General features: G+C 41.8%; 2 protein-coding genes across 2 annotated transcripts; both read right to left on the bottom strand.

Annotated features, from left to right (window-relative positions):
• Positions 1-160: 160 nt before the first annotated feature.
• Positions 161-10,594, bottom strand: brap (BRCA1 associated protein). Its single transcript, XM_008325638.3, has 13 exons — positions 10,260-10,594; positions 9,386-9,535; positions 8,438-8,651; positions 8,115-8,304; positions 7,692-7,805; positions 6,266-6,414; positions 5,799-5,874; positions 5,577-5,715; positions 5,049-5,158; positions 4,889-4,978; positions 4,710-4,813; positions 3,824-3,963; positions 161-1,535 (listed from the first exon to the last, which is right to left on the bottom strand). The coding sequence occupies exons 1-13, from the start codon at positions 10,336-10,338 to the stop codon at positions 1,306-1,308; spliced, it is 1,785 nt and encodes a 594-aa protein (XP_008323860.1). The 5' UTR covers positions 10,339-10,594; the 3' UTR covers positions 161-1,305.
• A 466-nt stretch (positions 10,595-11,060) lies between these two features.
• Positions 11,061-23,581, bottom strand: naa25 (N-alpha-acetyltransferase 25, NatB auxiliary subunit). Its single transcript, XM_008325637.2, has 24 exons — positions 23,421-23,581; positions 21,369-21,454; positions 21,016-21,154; positions 20,813-20,931; positions 20,277-20,351; positions 20,085-20,192; positions 19,807-19,885; positions 19,221-19,332; positions 18,848-18,937; positions 18,481-18,653; positions 18,280-18,392; positions 17,794-18,001; positions 17,509-17,598; positions 17,234-17,414; positions 16,250-16,349; positions 15,985-16,136; positions 15,763-15,888; positions 15,437-15,680; positions 15,171-15,294; positions 15,016-15,081; positions 14,823-14,920; positions 14,617-14,727; positions 14,375-14,515; positions 11,061-13,822 (listed from the first exon to the last, which is right to left on the bottom strand). The coding sequence occupies exons 1-24, from the start codon at positions 23,476-23,478 to the stop codon at positions 13,700-13,702; spliced, it is 2,916 nt and encodes a 971-aa protein (XP_008323859.1). The 5' UTR covers positions 23,479-23,581; the 3' UTR covers positions 11,061-13,699.
• Between the last annotated feature and the right edge of the window lie 95 nt (positions 23,582-23,676).

Here is a 23,676-nt window from a genome sequence, read left to right as displayed (position 1 = left end):
ACCTGTTTGAATTATGAGAATTCTCTTTGGAATCTAAGGTTTAACCTGTATTAGACTACACAGAATATTAAAATTCACTGTATATATATATATATATGTATATATACATATACATATGTATATATACATATACATATATATATGGTTAATGTTTTGTTTTTTTAAAGAAACCATTATTGCTACTTAAAAAAATAAAATGTGATAAATCTTCATTTAGACCTGTTTAGAGTTTCAGAGTGGAGTTATAAGAGGTGAGTTCAACCTTGGGCGACTCATTTCTCCATCACAGGGCCATAAACAACCATCCACACTCATATTCACACCCATGGTTCATTGAAAGTGTCCGGTTGACCTAATCACGCCATGATGCTTGCAGTAAGACAAACACCATTACACTGTGGACCATTAGAGTCTTAAAATCCAGCAGTTTTAAAAATACTATTCAAGTGAATAACCACCATACCATAAAAGCTCCCAGTGTCTCCAGAACGGGTTCACTGAAGTCAATCTGTTTAGGTCATAAATACTGCAGGCACTGATGACATGAATATGTCTGCACTAGGTAAGGTATGCTGTAGTCAACATTAAATTGCTACCTACATTGGGCCACATGGTGGAAGGGTGGTCAGTGCTCTTGCCTTACAGTAGGGGTCACCAACTATATTTGTCAGAGGGCCAGGATTGTTCTAGACAGACACCTTAGAGGGTGGACACTCCAATACAATGAAATTAATATATCACATTTGGAATCCAGACACTGGCTGGATTGGATGGTTCGGTGGGCCGGATTGGACCAGCGGACCACCAGTTGATCATCACTGCCTTACAGCAAAAAGATCCCCGATTTTAACAGAAGCTCTAAACTATGTTCCTCATGGACTGAGTTTCCAGGATTAAGTTAATTGCGGTGTGAACGTGAGTGTCCTGTCTTGTGACCTCTGTGACCCTGAAAAGGATGAAGCAGCACTAGACGATTGTGTGACTGCTGTACTAATTCAACTAAACTAAACCACGGTCCTTCACACAGGTCATGATGACCTCACAGATCCTTATCCTGGTGTCACTCTCACATTTCCCTCCTATAACCTCCACCCTATCAAACTGTGACGTGATATGACTTTATCAAAATATTCCATCCTTCAAACAAACACCCCAGTGATATACCATCACCACCATGTCAGTGAACCACACACACTGTTCTACCAAATGACCTGTCATGATGGCGTTTCCTTCTTTACAGACAGACAGTGAACAGTTCTCAGCACTTCATTGGTAGTTGGGGGGACGGGGGACGGGGGACGACGACTACTTCCTCTTCCTGCCCCGGCCTCTCCTGCCTCTGCTGGAGGAGGGGCCAGCTTCTGCTGAGCCCAGAGCATCGTCTGCAGCAGGACTGTCTGTGATGATTTGTCCCTCCTGGAGCTGGTGACGTGTCTCCGAGGGCAGGCACTCGATCCTCTGCTGAGTGTCCAGATAGAACATGACGTCTCTCAGCTGCTCCTGCAGTTCTGAAATCATCATGTCCTTACGCTCTCCTGCAGAGAAAACACATCCAATACTCCTGAATATGTTTTAGGCATTTGTATCTGATTAATCACAGGGAAGCCCATTACTAATATTGAAAAATGCCAAGAACAATATATAAAAGTTTAACTCAAGGTTCATTTAACAAGAGTGGGTGGATCTCATTACTGGGTTCATCCTAACAGTGGCTTGTAGAGTGTGTATCGCCTGTCGAGACCAACGATAAGTGGATGGATGGTGGAATTATTGTGCACTAAAATAAAATCTGATTAATTTTATACATTTTTAAATTCATTATCGCAATCAATGAAAATTTAATTTGACAGAGCTAGTTTCATCACACCTTTGACTTTTTAAATGTTGTTAACAGATCCGTCACACCCACAGAAAGCAAAGGTAAGTTCTGGCTCTTGGTCTGTTTTTTTGGTTGTGACCACGTCGACATCACCTTGTGGGCCCCTCATGTTTTTATCAAAATAAGGACTCTCAGTGTAGCCCACATGTGGCCAGGGGACAGCACACGTGGGTGTTTACCCTCCAGCTCACCTCAGACTCAGGTGGGCTCCACACACTAACACACCGGCTAATGTAGGTTCCATCAGTGTGAGTGAGCGTTCACCTCCCTCTCTTTTCTCATGTGTGCCTCTCTGCTCATCATGTCTTGGACAAATCCAGTCCGTGTTAGAGTTAGTTTGACTTGACACCGTGCTGCTGGCCTTCACACAGCTGTGTGAACCTGCTGACGAGCGACGTGTGAAGTGAGTGACCACTTTGTCCAAAGTCTTGACCAAACTCATTAGTGATACACGTGTGTGTCTACGTGCTCAGTGAACCGTCAAACGTCCTGCAGTGATGTAAAGGACAGGATGTGTTTGTCCACCCCATACACAACCACAGATTTGTCTCTTGTCACAGCGTTGAGCAACAGAGAGAGATCGTCACTCATTGACATCACTGACATCACTGACATCACTGACATCAGCCAAGGTGGCATTCTTTCACCTTTTTTCTGCTTGGCACAAACTGGCATCGACTCCAGGGCTTCTAGTTTCGTCTTCAAACTGAATCTTTGTTGGCTGTACGTCTGGAGTCTCTGAACATATCTTCTACTTCTAAAAAGCTTCAACAGCCCATCTGTCCTGAAACATCAGTCTGGAAGAGTCGGTGCTGATGCAGTAAAACTACCTCGTGTACCTCTAATCTCATCTCATCCAATCCAGTCCAATCTAATCCAAATTAACATACTGTAATCCCAGTTCTCCAGATGTTTCCACCTGCTCAAGAACTTTTCAAATTTCAAATTCAATGGCACTTTTTTAAAACATATCACGTGTTTTAGGAAGTTGCAATTTCTGAATTTTACAAGTTGACACCTAGTGCAGTGAGTCACACTTGGTCACGTGTTGACTCCTGACTTACCCACAGTGGGCTCTGTGCCCCAGTCTGCACTTCCTTTAGCTCTAGATCTAATAATACTACTTATTAATATATTTCAACAGTAGAAACGACAGTTCCACTGAAACACATCAGTCGTCTAAGGCTTTTAAATTCTCTTGGTGAGAGACAGACTTACAAAGATAAGACATTAGAGAATATAATACCTGTCAACCAGACAAAGGAACGGCACCAAGTCTGAATGTTTGTTCCATGTAATCCACGTGCACAAGGACAGGTTTGTTTAGAGACTGAAGAAAAAAGACCTGAATGTTTCTATTAATGACGTCTGTGCTGACATTTACTTTGTCCTGAGGCAAAGCGGTGATGAAAACCTTCTCAGCTCATGTGTCACTCAGGTCGAGGTCGTGTGGACCATTGGAGTTACATTCTGATTCCTCATGCTAACAGGTTTGCTTTCGTTTGAAACTGTCACACTGATGTTTTAATTAAAATTTAAAATTTTGTTTCAAACCTTTTTTATAAAAACCAAGCTTTGAAACCTTAAACTTTTTATCTAAAAGCATCCCTATTGTGAGGTATATAATTTCAATATCTTTTTCATGATCATGTTGGAGGTAATAACACACCAAAAAAAAAAAAAGCTGTATTTAATAAACGCCCTTTGGACGACTGTCGAGGAAAAAAACAAATGAAAACTAAAATTTGTTTATGATTTGCAAACACTACAGCACCAACAAGGAAGCAGTGCACAGCTGGCCCCAGTCTGGAGCCTGAGGCCAACATCTGAGCATTAACATGGAGCTTGAGTGTTTGGTGTTCACCAGTCAAACATGTTTATAGACCCTCAGGCATTTTTTGCACGATGAGAGACATTTGGAAATTTGAAAAATTGTCGTCTCACCACTCTCTTTTCCCTTGCGCTCCTTCTCTGTCAGCTGATTCTGCAGTTGAGTCTGATTGGCTCTCAGACAACGGTTCATCTCCTGTTCCTCCTTCAGCTCTTGGCCCAGCTTTGAAATTCTGCTGTTTGCTTGAGTGAACCTTCACATCCAAACACAACAGAGCTTAGAACTAATCTGGTTTTACAAAAACCTGAGGCCTGAGGTTATTTGGCAGTTTTGCTCCCTGACTGCTCAACCTGATGGAACGGTGCCAATGGTAACAGCAATAATTTATGGTCAGTGTGATTCACTGCAGGCAGCAACACTTTTGTAGGAAGTAAACTTAAATAAATATACTGTATGGAGTCAAATGAAAGCTGGTTTTCTTTTGTGAACTTTAAACCCTAACCCCACATATTTTACTGATAAAATATTAAACAAAACAGGATGAGACAGTTGATATTTTCACAGATCCAGATATTATCTGGACATTGGAATAACATGGTGGGAGTAAATGTACCAGGACAGACTCATCCCACCTTCACTTGTAGGTTAAATGTCTAGTTTGTTGTGAATGTTTAAAACAATGTCCACAAATGAGGCAGCCAATATGCACACCCAGAACTAAACTTAACCTAGAACTAAACTTTTTATGTTATCCAATATCACAATCTTGGTAACAGCAGTAAGGCAAGGTTTCCTGTGTAGATATGCAGAAATGCTGGGCAGTGCCAGGTTTTCATTTGTTGCTCAATACTCTGTCTTTTCAGACAAGGAGGACAGTGATGTTATCTTTGTGCTTGCAGCTGGTTTGGTCACAGATTGGTCACATGGCTTCAAAATACTTTGATAATAATAATAGGACCAAAAAATTTTAAATCAAACACATTTCCTGAGAAGACCCACCTTTTCTCAAAGCCCTGCTTCTCTTTAGTTATTTCCCCTAAGCGTTGCTCCAGGTTATCACAGCGCTCCAAGGTTTCCTTAAATTTGGCTTTCATGTTGTTAATCTAAACGTTAGGCATAAAGACAGGAGTTACACAGGAAGAACAGAGAAAGTGCACGTTTGAAAAAGTCTTAACAACCTCCTCGGCCGTCTCCTTCTCCAGACGCACGATCTTATTTTCCCAATAAATCCTTTGAGATTCCAGCTGACTGGTCAGGAGGTAGGAGTACTGCAGACAGGGAATGATGGTCAGAGCATGTGATGGTGAAAATAAACAACACAGAGGAAAAAAAACTCACCTCTAGTTGAAGTGCATCAATCTTCTCATCTTGACAGATGTCTCCTTCACACTCGTACTGGACCATCTTACCATCTGTCTTACTGGCCACAAGTCGATGTACATAGTTATCTGTAAAGACACAGAGCTTTCAGATTATATATATATATACACAGTTGATTGTTAGCTAAGCAGGACTGTCATATGGAGATTAACAATCTTTTCACAAAGTCATGAAAAGCAGCAGCAATGTTTCCTTATTAAAAGACAAGACAACTAGGACTGCATTGTTGTTGGTCTAAATTCCAATAGACTCTGGATTGTTGAAATGTAAAACTAAAAGTCTATATTGTGATGTGATGTGATGCTCTGTTATGAACCACCACCAAGTGCACACAAACCAGAAGGCTTCTGGAATGGAAGGGGAATTCTGATTGTCAAAGCTGATGTAGGGTGCCCCCTAGTGCACACAGTTATTATTGCATCTACAGACCTGCAGACCATCTACAGACGTACAGTACATGCCCACACACACACACAGGGTCTGTACCTCCTGCGTAGTCCCACACACGGTGGTTGGTGAGCTGCATAGCGTAGGTATGCTGCGTTTCCTCAAAGTGCTTATGTGCATGACGGCTAACATAGCGGCCACAGCCGATGTGACCACAGATCAAACAAATCCACAGGTTCTGTGGAGGAAAAGAAAAAGATCAGTCAGGTAGAAACTCTTAATTAAGATGAGTTTTGAGACGAGACACAGCTTTTCTGTTACCTCCTGCACTCCACACTCAAAACACTTGTTCTCTTCGACTGGTTCTGGGGTTTGACAGTACCTACAAACAGGACACCTGAGAACAGAACACACCTTTGTGTGAGTGGTCTTTTTGGAAAAAAGAAAAACTCAACAGAGATTTACTCATTCATATAGTTAAAGATAAAAAATATAGATGAACATTATGGTAGCACTGCAGGAAAATGTTTTTGATTTTTTTTCATGAAGCACACTTAAAATACCATCTCAGTGCCCATGATGAAAAGTTTGATTTATACTTTTAAAATTAACTCCATTAAATATTCCATTATTTGGATTAGCTACAAGTGAACTTTCTGTTCCAACAATGTAGAGAATGTTTTATTGAGGAACTGAGGATTTATTTTCTTATTTTTTGGACTTTCTCTCGAAGCAACATATGGACTAAAGGTAAACATAAAGATCACAAAAAAAGTGTGAGAACTCACGAGACATAATCCCAGCGCTGGAGACACTGACTGTGAAAGCTGTGATTGCAGAGAGTGGTGAGGATGCCATTGACGGACTCGTCCATCCTCTCCAGGCACACGGTGCACTTTGGCAGCTCTGTGAGTTCCATCACTGGTAGACTGGCTCCCTGAATAAAAGGAGAGGGTGGAGAAAGGCAGAGTCAAGGTCAACTCAAACAACAAAGAGGAAACTACTGTTTGTTCTTTTAGTCAGTTTTATTTCAGTAAGTATTGTGTATATATAAAAAGAAATAACATAAATGAAACCTATGTTCCTGTTGAGGTTTTAAGCAAATATATTCAAGTTGTGTCTATGAAGATTCTCAGTCATTTTAGTATGACCTGGATTCTCAGTCATCCAGGTCATATTCCTGAAAAAGTCCTGAAAGTGCTCCCACACTTCACAGTAATAAGGCCCCATGTTCAAAAAAATGAGAATTTAAGCAATTCTTTTTATTTTAAATTTAAATTTTATTTTAAATTTATATAAATGTATATAAATATATATTTATTTATATTTTAAATTTTATTTTTTTAATTTAAATATTAGAATTTAAGCAATATAAAAACAGAATACAAATGTTGCATGATTCAGTCTTAAAAGATGTGTAACTTTATTTTTAGGGCAGAATTGAGGGGTAACTGCATGGGCTCCTCCAGCAGATGGCGTCATAAACGACTGCCCATGTGTTACATTCACAATGGCTACATACACATCAGCTGACCTAGCTGCAGACACAGGGTGTCACCACAGGACAGTTGGAGCTTCATAGTTGACACCAAGCTGGTAATCATTCTCCCCCACTTTGCTGCACTTAACACCACCAGGATAATTCTACACATGACTGGGGCATTCACACTGCACAGCTCATATATTTGAATAAACATAATGAGCTTCTTTACCTTCAACAATTAATTCAACTCCTGCTGCCATTTCTGTCAAATATGTTGAGGTATAGTTATTTTGGTCTGTAAGTACGAAGGTCAGACATATGTGAAAGGTGCCATTTCTGTCAAATATGTTGAGGTACAGTTATTTTGGTCTGTAAGCTGTAAGTAAGAAGGTCAGACATATGTGAAAGAATTGACTTTTAGCTGGTACGCTGAAACATATACTTTCACAATATATACATATACTGAGTACAGAAAAGTACTCAGAAAAGTTTAAATTAAAAGCTCAGCAGTACATATTGGGGTTTACTAATGAAAGACGTTGTGCTGTGACAAGAAAACATTGTAATTATTAATAATAAAAAATGCTAAATTTATACTGTAGTTTATTATGACCAAAAATCATGGTTTGTAAACAAGTAACCAAGTAAAGGTGACAAACACATTGTAACTTTAAAAACAATGAAAAGGTACGGTAGTACTGAGAGGAACATAATAAAAGAGAAGTGTTTACTTCTTCAGACTTTATGACCTCTGCCCTCTCCACATAGACCAGTTGACACACTGCTTCTTCTATGGAGTTGAACTGGCGGCCGTTGCACGCCATGTAAAAGCTGTCTGCATCGGCCTAGAAGAGCAGAGGACAACAAATACAACAGGACAATAAAACAACAGCTATACTGAAGAACTACTGCATAGATGTTACACAGAGCTGAATTCAAACATTAGGGAGTTCTCACTCATTCTGTTAAAATCATTTCAGTGTAAATATTGACATGATGAGCTGAATCAGTCTGAAGCCTGAATCAGCAATAATCTGAGATGATGACACCACAGATAAACACAAAGACAAATGTTATACTCAAACATTCTACAGCCATTTTATTCAAAGCTTTTCTTATATCTGGCCCCAGTTCTGGCCATTTTAAAACTTCACCTGTGTCTGAAACTTAACCAGAACCATGTACTGGTTGGGAGTAGAGTCCCGTATTATCTTCATGTGGTCTATCACGTCATTGAATGGAGCCATGAACTTCATCAGATCGTGACTGGTCATGGTCGCCGGCACGGTCAGGATACACACCATGGCACTGCGTCTGACATCTTCAGTTAATGAAGTCATTTTGCTGCAGTAAGAGGAATAAAAAAGAAAAGAATATCAAAACAAAAATACGACCATCAACAATCGTTTGGACTCTAAACATTAACATGTTCATTTCTCTAAACTTCAGAGCAGAGAACTTTGGACCTGTGACTCACTTAGTTTTGTAGAGGTGCATGATGCCGTAGACTATCTCTACACAGGGGTTTCCGCTGAAGAAGGAGATCTGATCTGGCAGCTGTTTGGGGGGAGAGTCTGCAGAAGTGCTGGACGTCTCACTGTTGAGCTGTGAACCCTCTGTGTCCTCTGGGTTTGAAGCCCGAGCTTCCCCTGTCTGCCCAGAAGGACCTGACTCCTCACCTCCCCCTTTATCTAAGCAGAAAAATGCAGACGTTTTACAGAGTATAAACATGTAAATGTCACTCCCTGATATACACAAAATGCACATAATATGCCCTTTTTCAGCTAATATTAGACCATGCCGTTCCACCCTTAATATCTGTGTGACATTGTTAAGAAGCATTTGATTAAATCTTTGTGAAATTCAAACCACTTTTATGATTTTCAGTAAAATTCAGTAAAAATGAAGAAAACATGGATTTTTGGACAGTAATTTAAAAAAGCACAAACTGAAATGTTCCAACTTTACATGCAATTTATAAACAACATGACTGTTGGAATTATACATGGATGGAGTTCCAGCAGTACAAAATTATATACCTGCAATCCAATCCCTGGGAGCAGATGTAACTAACGGGTTTGAACAGAAACAAATTGAGTGTGTCTATGGGGGTCTCAGGAAGAGTTCACAGGGTGAAGAATACTAACACAGCACTGTGTCCAGAGCAGAACGTTCTTTGACAATTATGTCAAAACCAATCACTAACTCCATATAACGATAAATGTTGTTTCAGTAATCTGATCTGAAGAATCTCTGGGAAGGCATTAGACACAGTGTCTATTTGCGGTCAGATTACTTTCTAGGTCTGGAAGATAGAGACCTTCAGAGATCTGAGCCTATTATTTCACACAGGGTTTATCAGCCGACATTTTATGGTTTCCATTCCCTAACTGCCGGCTTAATGGCTTTCAGCATCATGGCTTACCTGGGCAGGGTTCAAATGTTTCTATCATCATCTCTGCCATGGCTCTGCTGCCAATGTTTTGGTGAAGCACAGCTGCTCTCTCCAGTTCTCGGGTGAGTTTGGCAAAACCCAGAGCCCGGTCCTGCCGCTCCTCTTCGGACATGTCTTCAACTTCAGCATGAAACATAAAAAATATATAAGACAAGCCACAACCAAAGTAAGGGAAGAGAGCAGCATTAGTAGTAGTTCACTGCACGGGCACAGACAGACTGACAGAAACAAAAAAGAAAAAGGTAAAAGAAAAAAGGAGAAACAATTCAAAAAAGAGAAGTTGTTTATTAAAACACTAACAAAATGTCACAGCTATATGAAGGGGATGTGACTGTGTGATTTAGATGATATTTCAAAGGTAGATTATACTGAACAACAATGCAGGTGACAACTGGATTGTGTTACTTTTGTAACAAGTCAAACTTTAGTTTATTAGCTTTGTCATAAAGATCGGTGCCCACGTTAAAATGTCATCTTAATAAATTGTTTCTATATTATAACGCAAGGATATTGATACAAATAATTTAGCTAATTCTCCAGAACATCGTTCATATATAGTTTGTGCTGCATATTAAAACAAACCACACATTTACCGTTGAATATAAAGTGTGATTTAACCAAACAAGTGTTTAGAAGTGAGCTGAATACCAGAAAAGGGAAAACAAAGTGAAAGGGGTTTGTATGACGACAGAGCGACTGCCAACAGAGACACCAATGACGACATGAAACAAAAATAAAACATAACATAACAGGATATTTCAGCTGTCAAGCTAGCGACACACAAGAGCCGCCTGTGCCACAAACTACAGTTAGTCTGAGGGTTGAAACAGACAGAATGACTCACCAGCGGAGTACAGGAAACCCCGCGGAGAAGGAGACTGGTCTGCTAACTCCAAACGGATAACAAGCAGCGACACACTCATGTGTTAAAGCACCGACAGGCTCTTCCACAGGGAACAAAACAAAACAGCTAACGGCGCTGCTAACACAGTTCAGCTAACGGCGCTGACCTTCTAACGTCTACGTTTAACAAGACACAGAAACGCACTCTTGTTAAAAAGTGTCTTGGTCATGTCGTTCTGTCCTCGACACACACAAAACACTTGTATGTCTATAGTTAATGATAAGTGGAATTTTCAGTATGTCGTCACGTCGGCTTCTCTTGCTCGTACATACAAAATATAACGGTGGTTTTTGAGCCCGACTGCGTTGCTGACATCTACAGGGACAAGTCTATACTGCACCCGTGACGCAGCTGTTCACGTTTGTATCAGGATCTTAGCACTTAGCAGCATACAGTGGCCATTACTAATGTCGAAATAAGTCAATAACAATTTGTTGAATAATTTAAATTGATAATCAGGTAATAAAAACTAAAAACTAATTAAAAAATATCGCTGGTAGACCGTCTGTGAAATTTGCAAAAAATTATTTTACTACAGTAAACATTTTATTTAAAATGATAAATATTCCTCAGAAAGACAAGAAATGAAATTCATATGAATTCAAAAAGTGTTATTATATTTCTATAATTTCATTTTACAGGTTTCTACAATATCATACTAAACTTCAGTAAAAATAAAATGAAGATAAATGAAATGAATCAGCATAAATCAGTGTAGAGCAAAATGACATCACACAGGTGTTATTTTTGTTTTCTTTATTTTCTTTAGAAAAGCTTTGACGTCCAGTGCTTCTGGATTCCATTTCTAACAAAAGTCAGGGTTAATGACACTTCAGATTGTCAACCATTACTCTGAACCTGAACACAACACAGGTTCTCAGGTTAACATCCTCTCCTCTGTTCAGACGTGTGCATGATTGTGTGCACATACAAGTTTATTAGAGGAGGGGGGTTCACCATTGGCTCCCATCTTTACGCTGCACTCCCTCCTCATTGGTTATAAAGTCGACAAGACTCCAGTTTCACACCCACACGATGTTGAAGACGCTGGAGCTGATGTCTTCATTTTGGTTTGTGAGTCTTGTTTGTAGCAAGGGTTTTTGGGTCTATGGTTATTGGAGGCAACTTTACTACTGTCCTCGTACAAACTGTACTTTCATGAAGCTGTCTGTACGTGTTGGTACAATAATAATAAGGTCCAACGTTGGTCTGTGAAACACACCTTAGTGGGTTAAGAGATGGGAACAGAAAAATCATAGGAAGCAGGTTTCTACAAAGCTGGATGTTGAGTGAAGGTCACAGTCTGTACAGTCACACAGGGACTACAGTTGACAGAATCATCCTTTACGCAGAGTCAAATATATATGCTGTAAAAAGGGACATCTAATACATTCTGGAGGAGTTATTGACAGGATTTCCTCTTACTTCACCGTGAGAGTTCCTTGCAATTTGATACATGCATCTGTGAACATCAGTCCTGAGAGATCCAGGCACAAAGTCTAACTCTAGACACAGAAAATGACCGAACCTGTGTTAGAAAGTTTAGGACATGTGGACAAACATTACTTTTGAAAACAAACATCTTTCCTCCCCATGCGTTAATGATGCTGTTTTTGGGACATTCCATCCCTCAGTAACCAGCCACTGACACACCCCAGCCAATCCAGTCTCCCAATTATGCTTTTTTCCTTTTGTTTTTCAAATGCAGTTTTATTTAAAACATTTTAAAATAAAAACATAAAACCATTTGGGACCAATGGTCAATATTTGTAGGTAAGTTTTACAGATCAGCATGAAGGAGTAGCTACCAAAACCAGGAAGCCTGTGTTGGATGCTGCTTCAACCACAACAACAAAAAATAACATTGTGGTTGAACTGAAGGCTTTCACCAATTCGTACACAGTCCGGTATTATTGCTACTACGACTTCATCTTCACCCTTTTTTGGTTTGGTTTGGTGGAGGCGCTGGAGCCAATTCCTGCAGTCGCCAGGTGAGGGCAGGGTTACACCCTGGACAGTTCACCAGCCCAACGCAGCCCCACATAGAGACAAACAACCATTCACACCGATATTCACACCTGTAGTTCGTGTTGAGCTAACGAAATTCTGCAACTTGACTGAGGGGAAGAAGCTGAAGCACAAACACACACACACAGTCACGACCACACCTCACCGTCCCACCGTCATAGTAAATCCAACTCCAAGCACTAACACTAGACTCACTCTCCACACATTATAATGCCCAATGTAAAAAATAAGAAAAAACCCCTCTTCAGCAGCCTGTCATGAGATCTCTCAGGTCGGATGTTAACACCAGAGTCTGAGTGAGGCTAATAAAAGACGCAAGTAGAAAACACACCACTTCTGGTGAACAATCTTATTTGGACACAAGATACAGTCTCTTATTAAATATTTATATGACCAGTCCAGTCAGACTGGGGTGATTTGAGCCATGTCTGGGTTTGTCTTTTGTGCTGGAACAACCGTTTTCCCCACACAGACATGTTTACAAGGGTCACATGAACTCCAAATGAAAAATAAACCACACAGTCAGACGCAGTCAATATAAAAAACAAACAAACAAACACAAAACATTGTCCTGCTGGACAACACTGCTCTTAATACTGCAACTACAGAGGTGGTTCTGCTCTGCGCACCAAAACGACACACAAGATACACGAAGGAAGAAAAGAACAAAACAGAGCAGTGACAAAAAAGAAAAGGATGTTGATTGTAAAAACGTCAGTTCTATCAGCTGCTAGCCGCATGTCCGTGTTTCCAAACGCATTCTTTCATTGCTAGTTTGGCCCTTTGAAAAGCGCAGGGCTGAGGAAGCAGCATGTCGACAGGAGTCTTTTATTTTTTTCCCCTCAGTGAGAGCCGTGTTTCATGGTCTGTTTTCTCCAGTAGAAACAGTGAGGAGCACAGATGGTACACAGTAGTGGTTTATCATGTTCTTATCTCTCATTACTGTGGAGGTTGAACCAAATACAATCTTTTTTTTTCTTTAAAGTGAGTACTCATCTTCCTGATTTATTTTAAAACAAGCTTCTTTTTTCTTCTTCACCATTTTTATTTATTACTGCTGTATAAACCTATTGTACTTACACGCTCGTGTGCTGTAAGAACTGCCAATGTGTGAGGTGTGTGTCGCAGTGACAAAAAAAAGAAGGAAATGATAAAAATCCAGACAGAAAGCTGACATACAGTGACTGAGAAATGTGCTGGGGTCGAAGAGGGTCCGTCTGGTCTGGGATCGTTGGAGCGGCCAGTAAAACGCAGTACTTGCAGGTTAGGCTGAGCTGAGAGGTGGAGCCGGAGGACGTGAAGGGGGCTGATGGTGGACGTATAGTCACTGTGACGGTGGGCAGTGACCGTGTTCAGATCTTAAGGTTCTTTATAGTTTCTGCTCTCTTCTTCAGCAGCTCCCCCACCTCCTGTAGAGAGCGCAGGTAGCTGCTCTGCACCTTGTCCATAGCAGATTTCATAAAAGACGTCTCCTCCTGAAACAGACGAAAGGACACGGTCACCGTCAATGTCTTAGGGTCGGGGGGGTTAGGGAACACCTTGAGGTAGAACCTGGGCATTGCACCAGTGCATTGTTCTGTATGAACTGATAAGAAGCAGCAATCATTTACAACCAAAGGGTTGAGGGTTCTATTCCAGGTATGTTATATACCATTGTACCAGAGTTTTTTTTTTGGCTCGTCTCACATCATGTTTCCCTGGAGTTTCTGAATAATATCTATTGACTTGGGTCATGAAGGTTTGTGCCTTTTAAAATATGGGTCCCCAGAAAAAAAGTTTGGGAAACACTGTTATATACTGTCAGTCTACTACTACTAGACATACGGCATGAGACATGAGACGACTTTATGTTGTGACAGAACAATCCGGGAAACACTGTTATATACTGTCAGTCTGGCAGCCTCGCTAGTAGTTATTACTAGACATATGGCATGAGACGACTTTATGTTGAGACAGAACAATCATCTATACACAGATTCTTATGAGGAGAGGAAACATTTTTTTATCTAACAGACCAAAGCCCTCACCTCTGTGTGACCGTCTATGGTTAAGCTGCTCAGTTTGAGGGCAACCATGCCAGTTTCCTGCCCCTTTATATGATCCAAAGCCTGGGAGATCACGTCCTGCAAACTGCCTGTCAGCTCCTGGAAGCCACACACCACCACGGGCTGCAGGAAACACACATTAGAGAAGGACTTCATTAGGACTTGAGGTCGTCTTGAGAACTACAGCAGTGACGTTCAAGGACTTCACAGACACGTAGTTTTACCAGAGTCGTGTTTGTGTCCTTTTTCTTCTTCTTCTTCTTCTGTAGACTAGATTTGAGCGGTCGCAGAATCTTTGCACAGTAACTAGACACCCACAAGACTACGCACATCGTCTACAAAGAGCAAGATCACCGGTTAACGTCAGCGAGTCGTTCACAGCAGCAGTAGAAAAGAAAACAGTCAGCGTGTGACGCCAGAGAATTCTCACCTCCACAAAGAAGATCAGATTTTCTAATAAAGTCGGCCGGGTTTTCAATTTGCCTTCTTTCATTTCCAATAAATCACCTTGGCATTTTTTTAACATTTCTGTGAAAAGGGAAATAACGCAACAATGAACACACAAACTAAAACTAAATTTCTTTTGTTTTACATCTTTGTCTTTTTTTTGTGCACGGGCTCACCTTGAAGCTGTACTACTAAAGATTTAAAAGTGTTAGAGATCTGCGTTTGTAGCTCCGACGAGTCATCTGTGAAGAAACACGCAGCAGGTAAAGGAAAAGTTGGAGTTAACACCAGAGCAGTTCACTATTTCACCAACACTTGGAGAGTCCTTCACCTAGTCCTACAGAGTCCAGCTCCAGTAGGTGGACAGACAGCTGCAGGGCTGCAGCCTGACACTGGCAGCTTCCACTGGACAACGCTGGTGCCAAACGGGTGGAGGGAGGTCCCAAAAACGGGTACTGCAGAGAAACAGTAACAAGAAGACACAATGAGCAACATCTTCACCTTAGTTGTTCAATTGGAAAATTCAAATCATGGAGTCTCCTTGAAGTGGATTTACAAAAAAAAACCTCCTACATTTGTTGTTTGTTTTGAACCTACTTGTGTGCATTTCTCTGCCATCTGATTGGCTGTCTGGAGCGTCTGATTGAGCTGAGACAGCAGGCTGCTCAGGATTGACGTCTTGTCGCCGACTCCATTTTCAGTAGTGACCTCAGAGTTCTGTGGCGAGGGCGCGTGTCCCTGGCCGGCCAGAAAGGCGAGGAGGCGAAGTGTTAGGGAGCGTATTCTGAGCCAGACAGACTCCTCCTCCAGAGACTGCTGTCGCTGCGTGTCGGTGAGCTGCCTACGAGAAGAAGGAAGGAGGATTTGGTTAATGGAGCTCTTGGATTTTTGTGTTTATGAAGTGTAAAGTTTAAAGTTGATACCTCTCTGCAGGGTCCCAGCTGGTGAAAACTGTGAGGTCTCTGTTGTCTCTGAGGTTATCCCAGGGGATGTCATCGTCCTCTGCACACAGAGACATGGCCTTTACACTTTCCTCTAGATTCAACACACTGAAACACACACAGAGAACAGACGGCATGTGAAAAATACTCATCTTTACAGCATAAAGTCCTAGGAATAAATGAGTCTCTACAGTATGGTCTCACATATCGGCCTCGAGGAACAGGTCCAGCAACATTCTCTCAGTGCGGACTTGGGCAAAGTGAAGCGATTGATTTAACCTGTTCCTAAGAGCAATGAACTCTGGGATTTTCTCAAATGCACCGTACTTATACGCCTGGATGATATATTCTGAGGTCTAGGGGAGAGAGATGACAAACCAAGCACAAATAAAATGAATAAATTATTCATTAGCCTACATGAAAAAAAGAAACAAATGAAGCAGTAGAACAAGTGAGAGTTTGGACTCACATCTTTCTGGTTCGAGTGGAAAAACCTGAGAGAGAAGTTACAGGACTGGGAGGCTGCAGCGAACTGACCCAGTGACTCTGCGTAACGGGTCAGTAAGAACCTAAAAATACAAACGAGGACAGAACACATTTACACACAATCATGTTAGTCTGGCCGCAAACAAACAGATGTATCACAGTTCTGAAAACGTGTGTAAACTGGTGAATAAACAGCATCTCACTGCTAACTAACACCCTGTGAGGTCTATGTGGTAAAGTCAGCAGGTACGTCCTAGTGTCACGCCATAGGTCTATGTGGTAAAGTCAGCAGGTACTTCCTAGTGTCACGCCATCTTCAAAATGAAGCCAACTTCAACAGAGAAGTTAAATCAGTGGTTCTCCTTTATGTCCTGTCATTCCCCCTGAATTGAAATGACAGTGAGAACCTGATCATATGGATTTTCTTATCTGTACAAACCACTGTATGAGTTGCTGCCCCCTAGTGACCAGAGGCTTGTTTATTGGTCAAGCGTTACAGCAGCAGCACCCTTCTGTCCATATTCCACTGGAAGCCTCTCACGTCCAACCCTGCCTGCCCCCCCCCCAGCTGGGCCCACCCCACAATTAAAGAAGTACTGAGTTAAATGAATTCCAATTCACATTTACCAACATGAAGTTGTAGATTTAACAGTGGCTCGAGTCGTTACTTTATTTTCAAATTATAATCCTTGTCGCTCCAAGCTCGGAACTGAGGGAAATGCACAGTTAACTGTAGATGACAACATGCGTTCTGAGCGTGTGTTAGAGCAGTGATCATTGATGGATAGGAAATATTAGATATTAGGTATACTGTACTGTACTGTACTGTACTGTACTGTATGTATTAACATGTTTTAATCTGATTAATTTAACAAAGTAATTATAAATGTGGAGACCTGTAACAAGGTTCACTCTGGGTGACTGTTCATAAGAGCGGAACAACACAGACAGTTCATAGAACACTGACCCTATGGTGTCATGCTGCACATGCTTGGCATCCAAGCTGGTGTAAAGATCCACCACGGGCTCAAAGGCTCCCAGGCGACAGTAGAGGAGCAGGAGCAGCAGCTTGAACTGAGCGTTGGAGGGACTGTGAGAGAGTCCCTCCTGCAGGAGACCCAGACCCTGCCACACCATGTTCTCATCGCCTGTGGAACGCAGCGCAGAACATGTCATAAATACAGTGACACACACACAGGAACCACAGAGGGGGAGGAGCCACAGAGGGGGAGGAGCACTCACCAGTCTCTGTCCACAGGTCGATATAAACATGAGCAGCCATCAGACAGTACATGTCAGAAAACTGCAGCTCGGTCTTCAGAGCAGTATTCCCTGTGAGCAGGAAAAAAATAAAAAAACAAACAGTCATTTTTCAACCAGAGGTAAGCGGTCCCCTAGTGGGGAATAAGGGCATTGAAGGAGAATGCAGGATTATTTTTGTATTTCTTTTTGATAATTCAAAAAGATACAGAAGACTTAATACTAACATCTATTATTGTGTATGGTAATATACTGTTATTGTCGTACCAAACTTGAGGCCATGATGATAGTGAGCCTTCAGTTCAGTGATGAGTTGCAGCTTCCCATCGACACTGAGACTGTGCTGCAGGCCCAGTGCTCGACTCAGCTGACAGACACACAGATGCCTCTGCAATGCTTTGGTATCTTCTGGGAAACTGAGGCCTTTGTCTCCCTGCTCTCTGAGAGGAGCTGCTTCACTCAGATGGTTGATGAACTGAAATGTCACAGAACAGACCAAAGGAAAAAAAAAGTATTAAAAACAACAAAAAAAACCCTCTTTTATTCATAATTCATGCCAATCATGAATAACAGTGCAATACACATATATACAAACATACATACACACAAATATATATATATACACACACACAAACATACACACACACACACACATATATATATATATATATATATATATATTTCAAAACCTTAGTACCGAGGTGACCATGTGATCAACCTTTCCAGCTGATCTTTCAGAGACACTGTCCTCACCTGGACATGTTGATCAGCAGACAGCAGGTGAAGGTACAGCTTTAGGTCTGTGATGCAGCAGGGTTTGTCTCCAAACTTCCCAAAGAACTGCACCATCAGCTCCAAAGGCTCACCTGAAGCCAAGAAACAAACTGTTGGTCAGAAAGTCCGAAGCTCCGGGGGTTTGTGTGACTGTGGAGTGTTTGTACAGTGAGTTTTTACCCAGTGAACGTTCTTCTGTGCAGCCTCTCTGTCTCAGTCGATGTATTAGTTCCAGCCGAGCCAGGTACGGTCCTCTGAGTGAGTGAGACTCTTTGCCGTCCTCAGCTTTGATTCTCTCCTCCACAAACCTGATCACCTCTGCCACAGTGTAATGGACTGAACCCTCTGAACAACTGCATTTTTTCATGAATAAAAAACAACAGAGCCCAGGTCACAACAAAGAGAAATAATTGCAAATGTAATTTTACTTAAATAACATTTTACATAAAAATACTATCTTTAAAAACATTCTGACATTACTGTCAAAAACCTAAGATGAGCTGAAAAAAACAAAAAAACAAACAAAAAGCAGAAAATGAAAACTCACTGTTCGCCTTCTTCTGGTGGACTCCACGACTGATCCATGAGGTGGAAGAGAGAGTCGAAGTAGATAGGATAGAACTGCCAATCATCAGGACTGAAAACACAAGAGGATTTGGAACAATATGGAATTATTGCACAATGAAATATGTCCTCTGTTTTTGACACATCCCCATAGTGAGCAGGGCTGCAGGGTGTGGGAAACAGAAACAGTTTCATCACTTCCTGTGTCCTTGTCACACATCTTCAGCTGGGACCACAGCCTGTGACAGTGAGTCTAAACTAAACCAGACCTGACATCTACTATTTATGAACAGACTGAGTTCTAACCTCATTTTCAGGAAGACAACACAAACACACAGACAAATCTATATTCTCACTTCTTCAGTAGCAACTTATGGGCCAGGGCGTTGCACTCCGGCCACCGTTGTAGTCTCTTGTACAGCATCATACACTTGTTTTCCCTGCTCTGCAGCTCACTGGTCAACTTCTCTGTGGAACAACATACAGGTGACAGCGATCAGTGCACATCCGCAAACCACAAGTTTAGACTCTTTGAGATAAACATTCATTTCAGGACAGTAAGATGCAGAATAAGTGGTGGGCTACATAAAAAGATATGACGGGCCACTTTCGGCCCACGGGCCTCGAGTTGGACAGTTTTGACCAAAAAAAAAAAAAAAAAAAATCAGGATCTGGATCCAAACCTGTGGAGACATGTGAGAGACTTGTCCTCACATGTCTCATTTATTCAAATCAGAGACTTTTTGAAATGATAACATCCGTCCTACAACTATTAGACATTATTATTTCATTTGTTCAGTAATAACAGACACACAACATATTTCTTTCCAATCACCTTCCTCACTGTAACATCAATAAGTCAGTGTTTGTTTCTGACACTGCAGTCGTTCTAGACTCTCGTCATCACAGCCACAGGAATAGATGGAGACAAACTTCACCCACCTCCCAGCGGCCCCCGGACCACGTCAAGAGCCTCTTCACATTTTCCTAAACGCTCGAGGATCATGAAATACAGCTGCACCTACAGTCACACACACACACACACACACACACAAATATACACACACGCAATTATTACAAATACAAAAAACATATCTGATTTTTCTGAAACAAAGGTAGATTACCCCCCCCCCCCAGGGTTCTCATATACTCCCACAGTTTATTACAAGGGATATGTCAGATGAAGAAGCATCAGAACTCTGCAGGTCAGAGACACTCACCTCTGCTTCAGCCTCAATCTTCTCCTCTTTGACCATCTTCTCCACCATGCGCTCGGCCAGAGGCAGGAACATGATCTGGGCCAGTTTTTCATCTTGTGCAGAGATGGCCTGAATGACACCACGTGTCACTTCATAACAATAACAAAGACATTCAGGGGCTGTCAAAGTGTGAGTGTGACTGACAGCTCGTACCTGCATCACCAGACTCATGACCGACCAGAAGTAGTAGGGATTCTTGGGCACGATTTTATACAACGCCATTCCTGCCTGTGAACACAAACACACAGATGTCAACAGCCTCACCAGATATCTAGCTTCAGGATTTGCAACAAAACAGATGAAGTCCATGCACAGTTTCTTATTTGAGAAGTGGGAAGAAATGGGTAGCACTAGAGCCAATCAGAGCTAAGGTTGCTGACTCAAAGGCGGGGCATCTAAACAGAGATCCAATCATAGTGAATGTGTGTCCAGTTGCAGAATAAACAGAAGACAGGATGAAACCAGGAGCAAGAAATAATTCAGTCAATTTGTGACCAAAGCATGTCTGGTAGGACAGGTACGTATATGGAACTGTTTTACTAAAAGTCAGATGTGGGAAATTCTAAAGTCACTTCTCCATTCTATCTTCTAGAATACCACTGATATTTAGCGGTCGTCAGACCAGTCATATAAGGTCATTGGCATGTATGTTGATCATCTAGCTGCAGCTCCACTGTGGCGTTTCAAACCTGCTGCATCTTCTTGTACTCCCCGACACGAGCGTAGGCCATGAAGAGGTGGGAGTGGTACTCCTCACTCAGGGGCACCTTCTTCACGGCAGCTTCGTACAGCTTGGTGACCAACTCCGCTGCGAGCAACAGGAACAACGATTAGCTCTCAGTCAGCGCAGTCTGAAGGAAAGCCCCCAGGTGGGAGTGTGCAGTGTACTCACGACGATGCATCTCTCTGTACAGTATAGTCAGAGCCTGCAGCGAGTTGTCGTCGGTGGGCTCCAGCGTGGCCACCTCCTGTGCTAAAGAGAAGGCCTCATCCTGCTTCCCAGTTCTCTGAAGGCCAATGGCTTTTAGTACCTGAGAGAGGGTTGGTCAGAACTGTGGTGAGGACAAGGCTACAACTGGCAGAGACAGCGATGAGCTCAGATGTTTGAGGAGGTGACACACTGGCTGCTAAAGGTAACTATATTTAGTAGACCACCCCCTCCTCCGCCCAGCAGTAAATATCTGTCTTATATTATTACACAAGAGGACATTTCTTTAGGGAAAAAATGTTCCTTTCTTCACCCACCTTGGCACAGTGCAGGTCCTTATGTTTCTTAAGCAGTTTATCCGCTTGCTGTATTGCCATTTTATTGTTGCCATTATCTAGGTAATCTGCAAAATAGCAAGGAAAACGATGTATTATTTAAATGCATCATAATTTGGGCCAAATGTTTGTGTTTGATCGACACTCTGTCCTGTTTGTCATCTAAATTTGGAAATAAAAAAATTAGATTGAAAAAAAGAAATGTCATTTCAGCCTGAAACTGATCTAATCTGACCTCTAACTGCACTCATTAAAGGGGTCTTTCCACAACATTCAGAAAAGGATTCATAATTCATAATGTCAGCACACGTTACAACCACCCTTAAAACATGATAAAACAAACAGAGTTTGTAAACATTGATACGATGCAGTAAATGGAGTTTCCATCTGTAACATTCACAGGTTTTCTCTGTGAGGTCAAAACCATCATCAGCTGTGGTTCATCTGTGATGACAGTTTAAATAGAGGAAATTAATGTGACATGGAAGAGTTGATTCTAGTTCAACTGTCCTGAGCATGCACACACTGTGTGTGTGTGTGTGTGTGTACATCATTATAGTTGTAGAGCCAGCATTGTAGGGTCAAAGTTAATACTTAACTGAGAAAAACTCATTATGACTCTAATAACTAATAAATACAAATCTATACATGGGTAGATATGTTGGAGATGAATGTACTGTAATGAACGATGTAATGATACATGTTATATATATAATGATTTATTTCCCCCAACAACCAAGCAATGGACCATTACCAAGCTGAACAGGAACCATTATAAATACATTAATTCGACTTTATTAATGATCACTGTGAAAGTTTTGCGCATATCAAGACGCGACTCTCGGTCACGTGATAAAAACTTCTCTTATAATAAAACCGCTGGGAGTGTTTTGGATTCTTATCATGCCACTTTACTCTGAAATCACCACACGGTCCATGCGTTAAAGTGCATCGACTGCAGACCTCCACAGAGACCCAGCTCAGCCATTTCCTGGGGTACCTGCCTATAGTCCAATGACAGCTGTGATTGGCTGCTGTGATTGGCTGCAGCTCCCCCTGCTGCATAAAGCAACACAGGGTGATTTTAGAAGCGAGTTATTTATATGGGGTTGTATGAGCAAACTCAGCTTGTAGGCAACCCGTACTACCGCAGAGTTATACACAAGTACCGAGTCGGACACTTATTTTCACAACGAAAAAAAATATTGCTAATGAATAATGAATTGAAATGAATGTAAAAAGGGGGGGAATGTTTTCCCCTGCACAACTGAATGTGATCAGCAACACTAAACGATAACTCAACAACGGTCAATGTAAATGTAAATGGTTGCGATTTTTATACCTCTATGTTACACGTTAAAGTAAATTAATGTCGGTACTTAAAGTACAGTGTACAGTTTTTACACAAAGCTCTATGCTAACAGGCCAGTCGGCTAACCCCTCTTATTCAATGCAGTTCACTTGGATCATTGTCCTTTAACTGTAAGGAGCTTAATGCTAACTTGAGGCTAGCCGTGTCACATTTATCTTGTTCGTAGCGAAACAAACAAACGTGTTAAAATACACACCACCACTCGATCGCAGAGAAACACACAATGAATTATATCTGCCTCTTTAAACCAACTATTTTTTGAAGACGAAGAGCCGCATCAGGTATGCGACGAGCTGACAGGTTAGCCGGCTAGGCTAGCTGTCAAACAGAGACCAAGGCGAGTTTAGGCGGATGAGGTGAGGGTACAACAGCGAGCTTTGTCTCCCGAAGACTCCTGTGCGGACACAACTGAGTTCACTCGGGCACCAGTCGCGGTCGTGGTGTCCTAGCTTTGGCAAGATTTAGGACAGGATTAGGAAGCACTGTCATCGGGCGCTGCGGGGTAGCACAACCCGCGGTCAGAGCTGTAGGGGTCTCAGTACTGTGCTGTCTCCTAACACAATGCGCTCTTCCTCACACACACACTGCTCTCTTGACAACAGTAGAATCCAGTAAAGACCCGAAATATGAAAGTGTAACAAACACACGCTCTAAGTTCTTACCGTAAATGGGTCTGAGCCTCCTGTCGTTGGGATCTTGCACATGGCCTCTCGCCGCCATGGTGGAGTTTACCTGCTGAGGGGATGTTGAGGCATGCGCACTGGGAACTGCATAGTCTTCTTATTCGTCGTTATTTACAAACGTTTGCATGCGGCCTTATAATTTAGCAGCGCCACCCTGTGATTCAGCGCAAGAACACAAGAGTTTTTCCTCATTCATTTTGATGGTTTTTTGGCCAAGAACAAAGAACAAAGAACA

This window comes from Cynoglossus semilaevis, chromosome 14 (genome assembly GCF_000523025.1).
Source record: "Cynoglossus semilaevis isolate Cse_v1.0 chromosome 14, Cse_v1.0, whole genome shotgun sequence".
NCBI lineage: Eukaryota > Metazoa > Chordata > Actinopteri > Pleuronectiformes > Cynoglossidae > Cynoglossus > Cynoglossus semilaevis.
This window is presented reverse-complemented; position numbering and strand designations above follow the sequence as displayed.

What these genes read in the sequence shown, in the direction of transcription:
- brap (XM_008325638.3), bottom strand. Translation starts at nt 10,338, where the DNA reads ATGAGTGTGTCGCTGCTTGTTATCCGTTTGGAGTTAGCAGACCAGTCT. An exon ending in ATGCACCTCTACAAAACTAA is followed by an intron (nt 8,305 to 8,437) that starts GTGAGTCACAGG and finishes CTCTTACTGCAG; the next exon opens with CAAAATGACTTCATTAACTG. An exon ending in AGAAGGAGACGGCCGAGGAG is followed by an intron (nt 4,814 to 4,888) that starts GTTGTTAAGACT and finishes CCTAACGTTTAG; the next exon opens with ATTAACAACATGAAAGCCAA.
- naa25 (XM_008325637.2), bottom strand. Translation starts at nt 23,478, where the DNA reads ATGGCGGCGAGAGGCCATGTGCAAGATCCCAACGACAGGAGGCTCAGA. An exon ending in CCACCAGAAGAAGGCGAACA is followed by an intron (nt 18,654 to 18,847) that starts GTGAGTTTTCAT and finishes GAAAAAATGCAG; the next exon opens with TTGTTCAGAGGGTTCAGTCC. An exon ending in AGCTGGGACCCTGCAGAGAG is followed by an intron (nt 15,681 to 15,762) that starts GTATCAACTTTA and finishes TTCTTCTCGTAG; the next exon opens with GCAGCTCACCGACACGCAGC.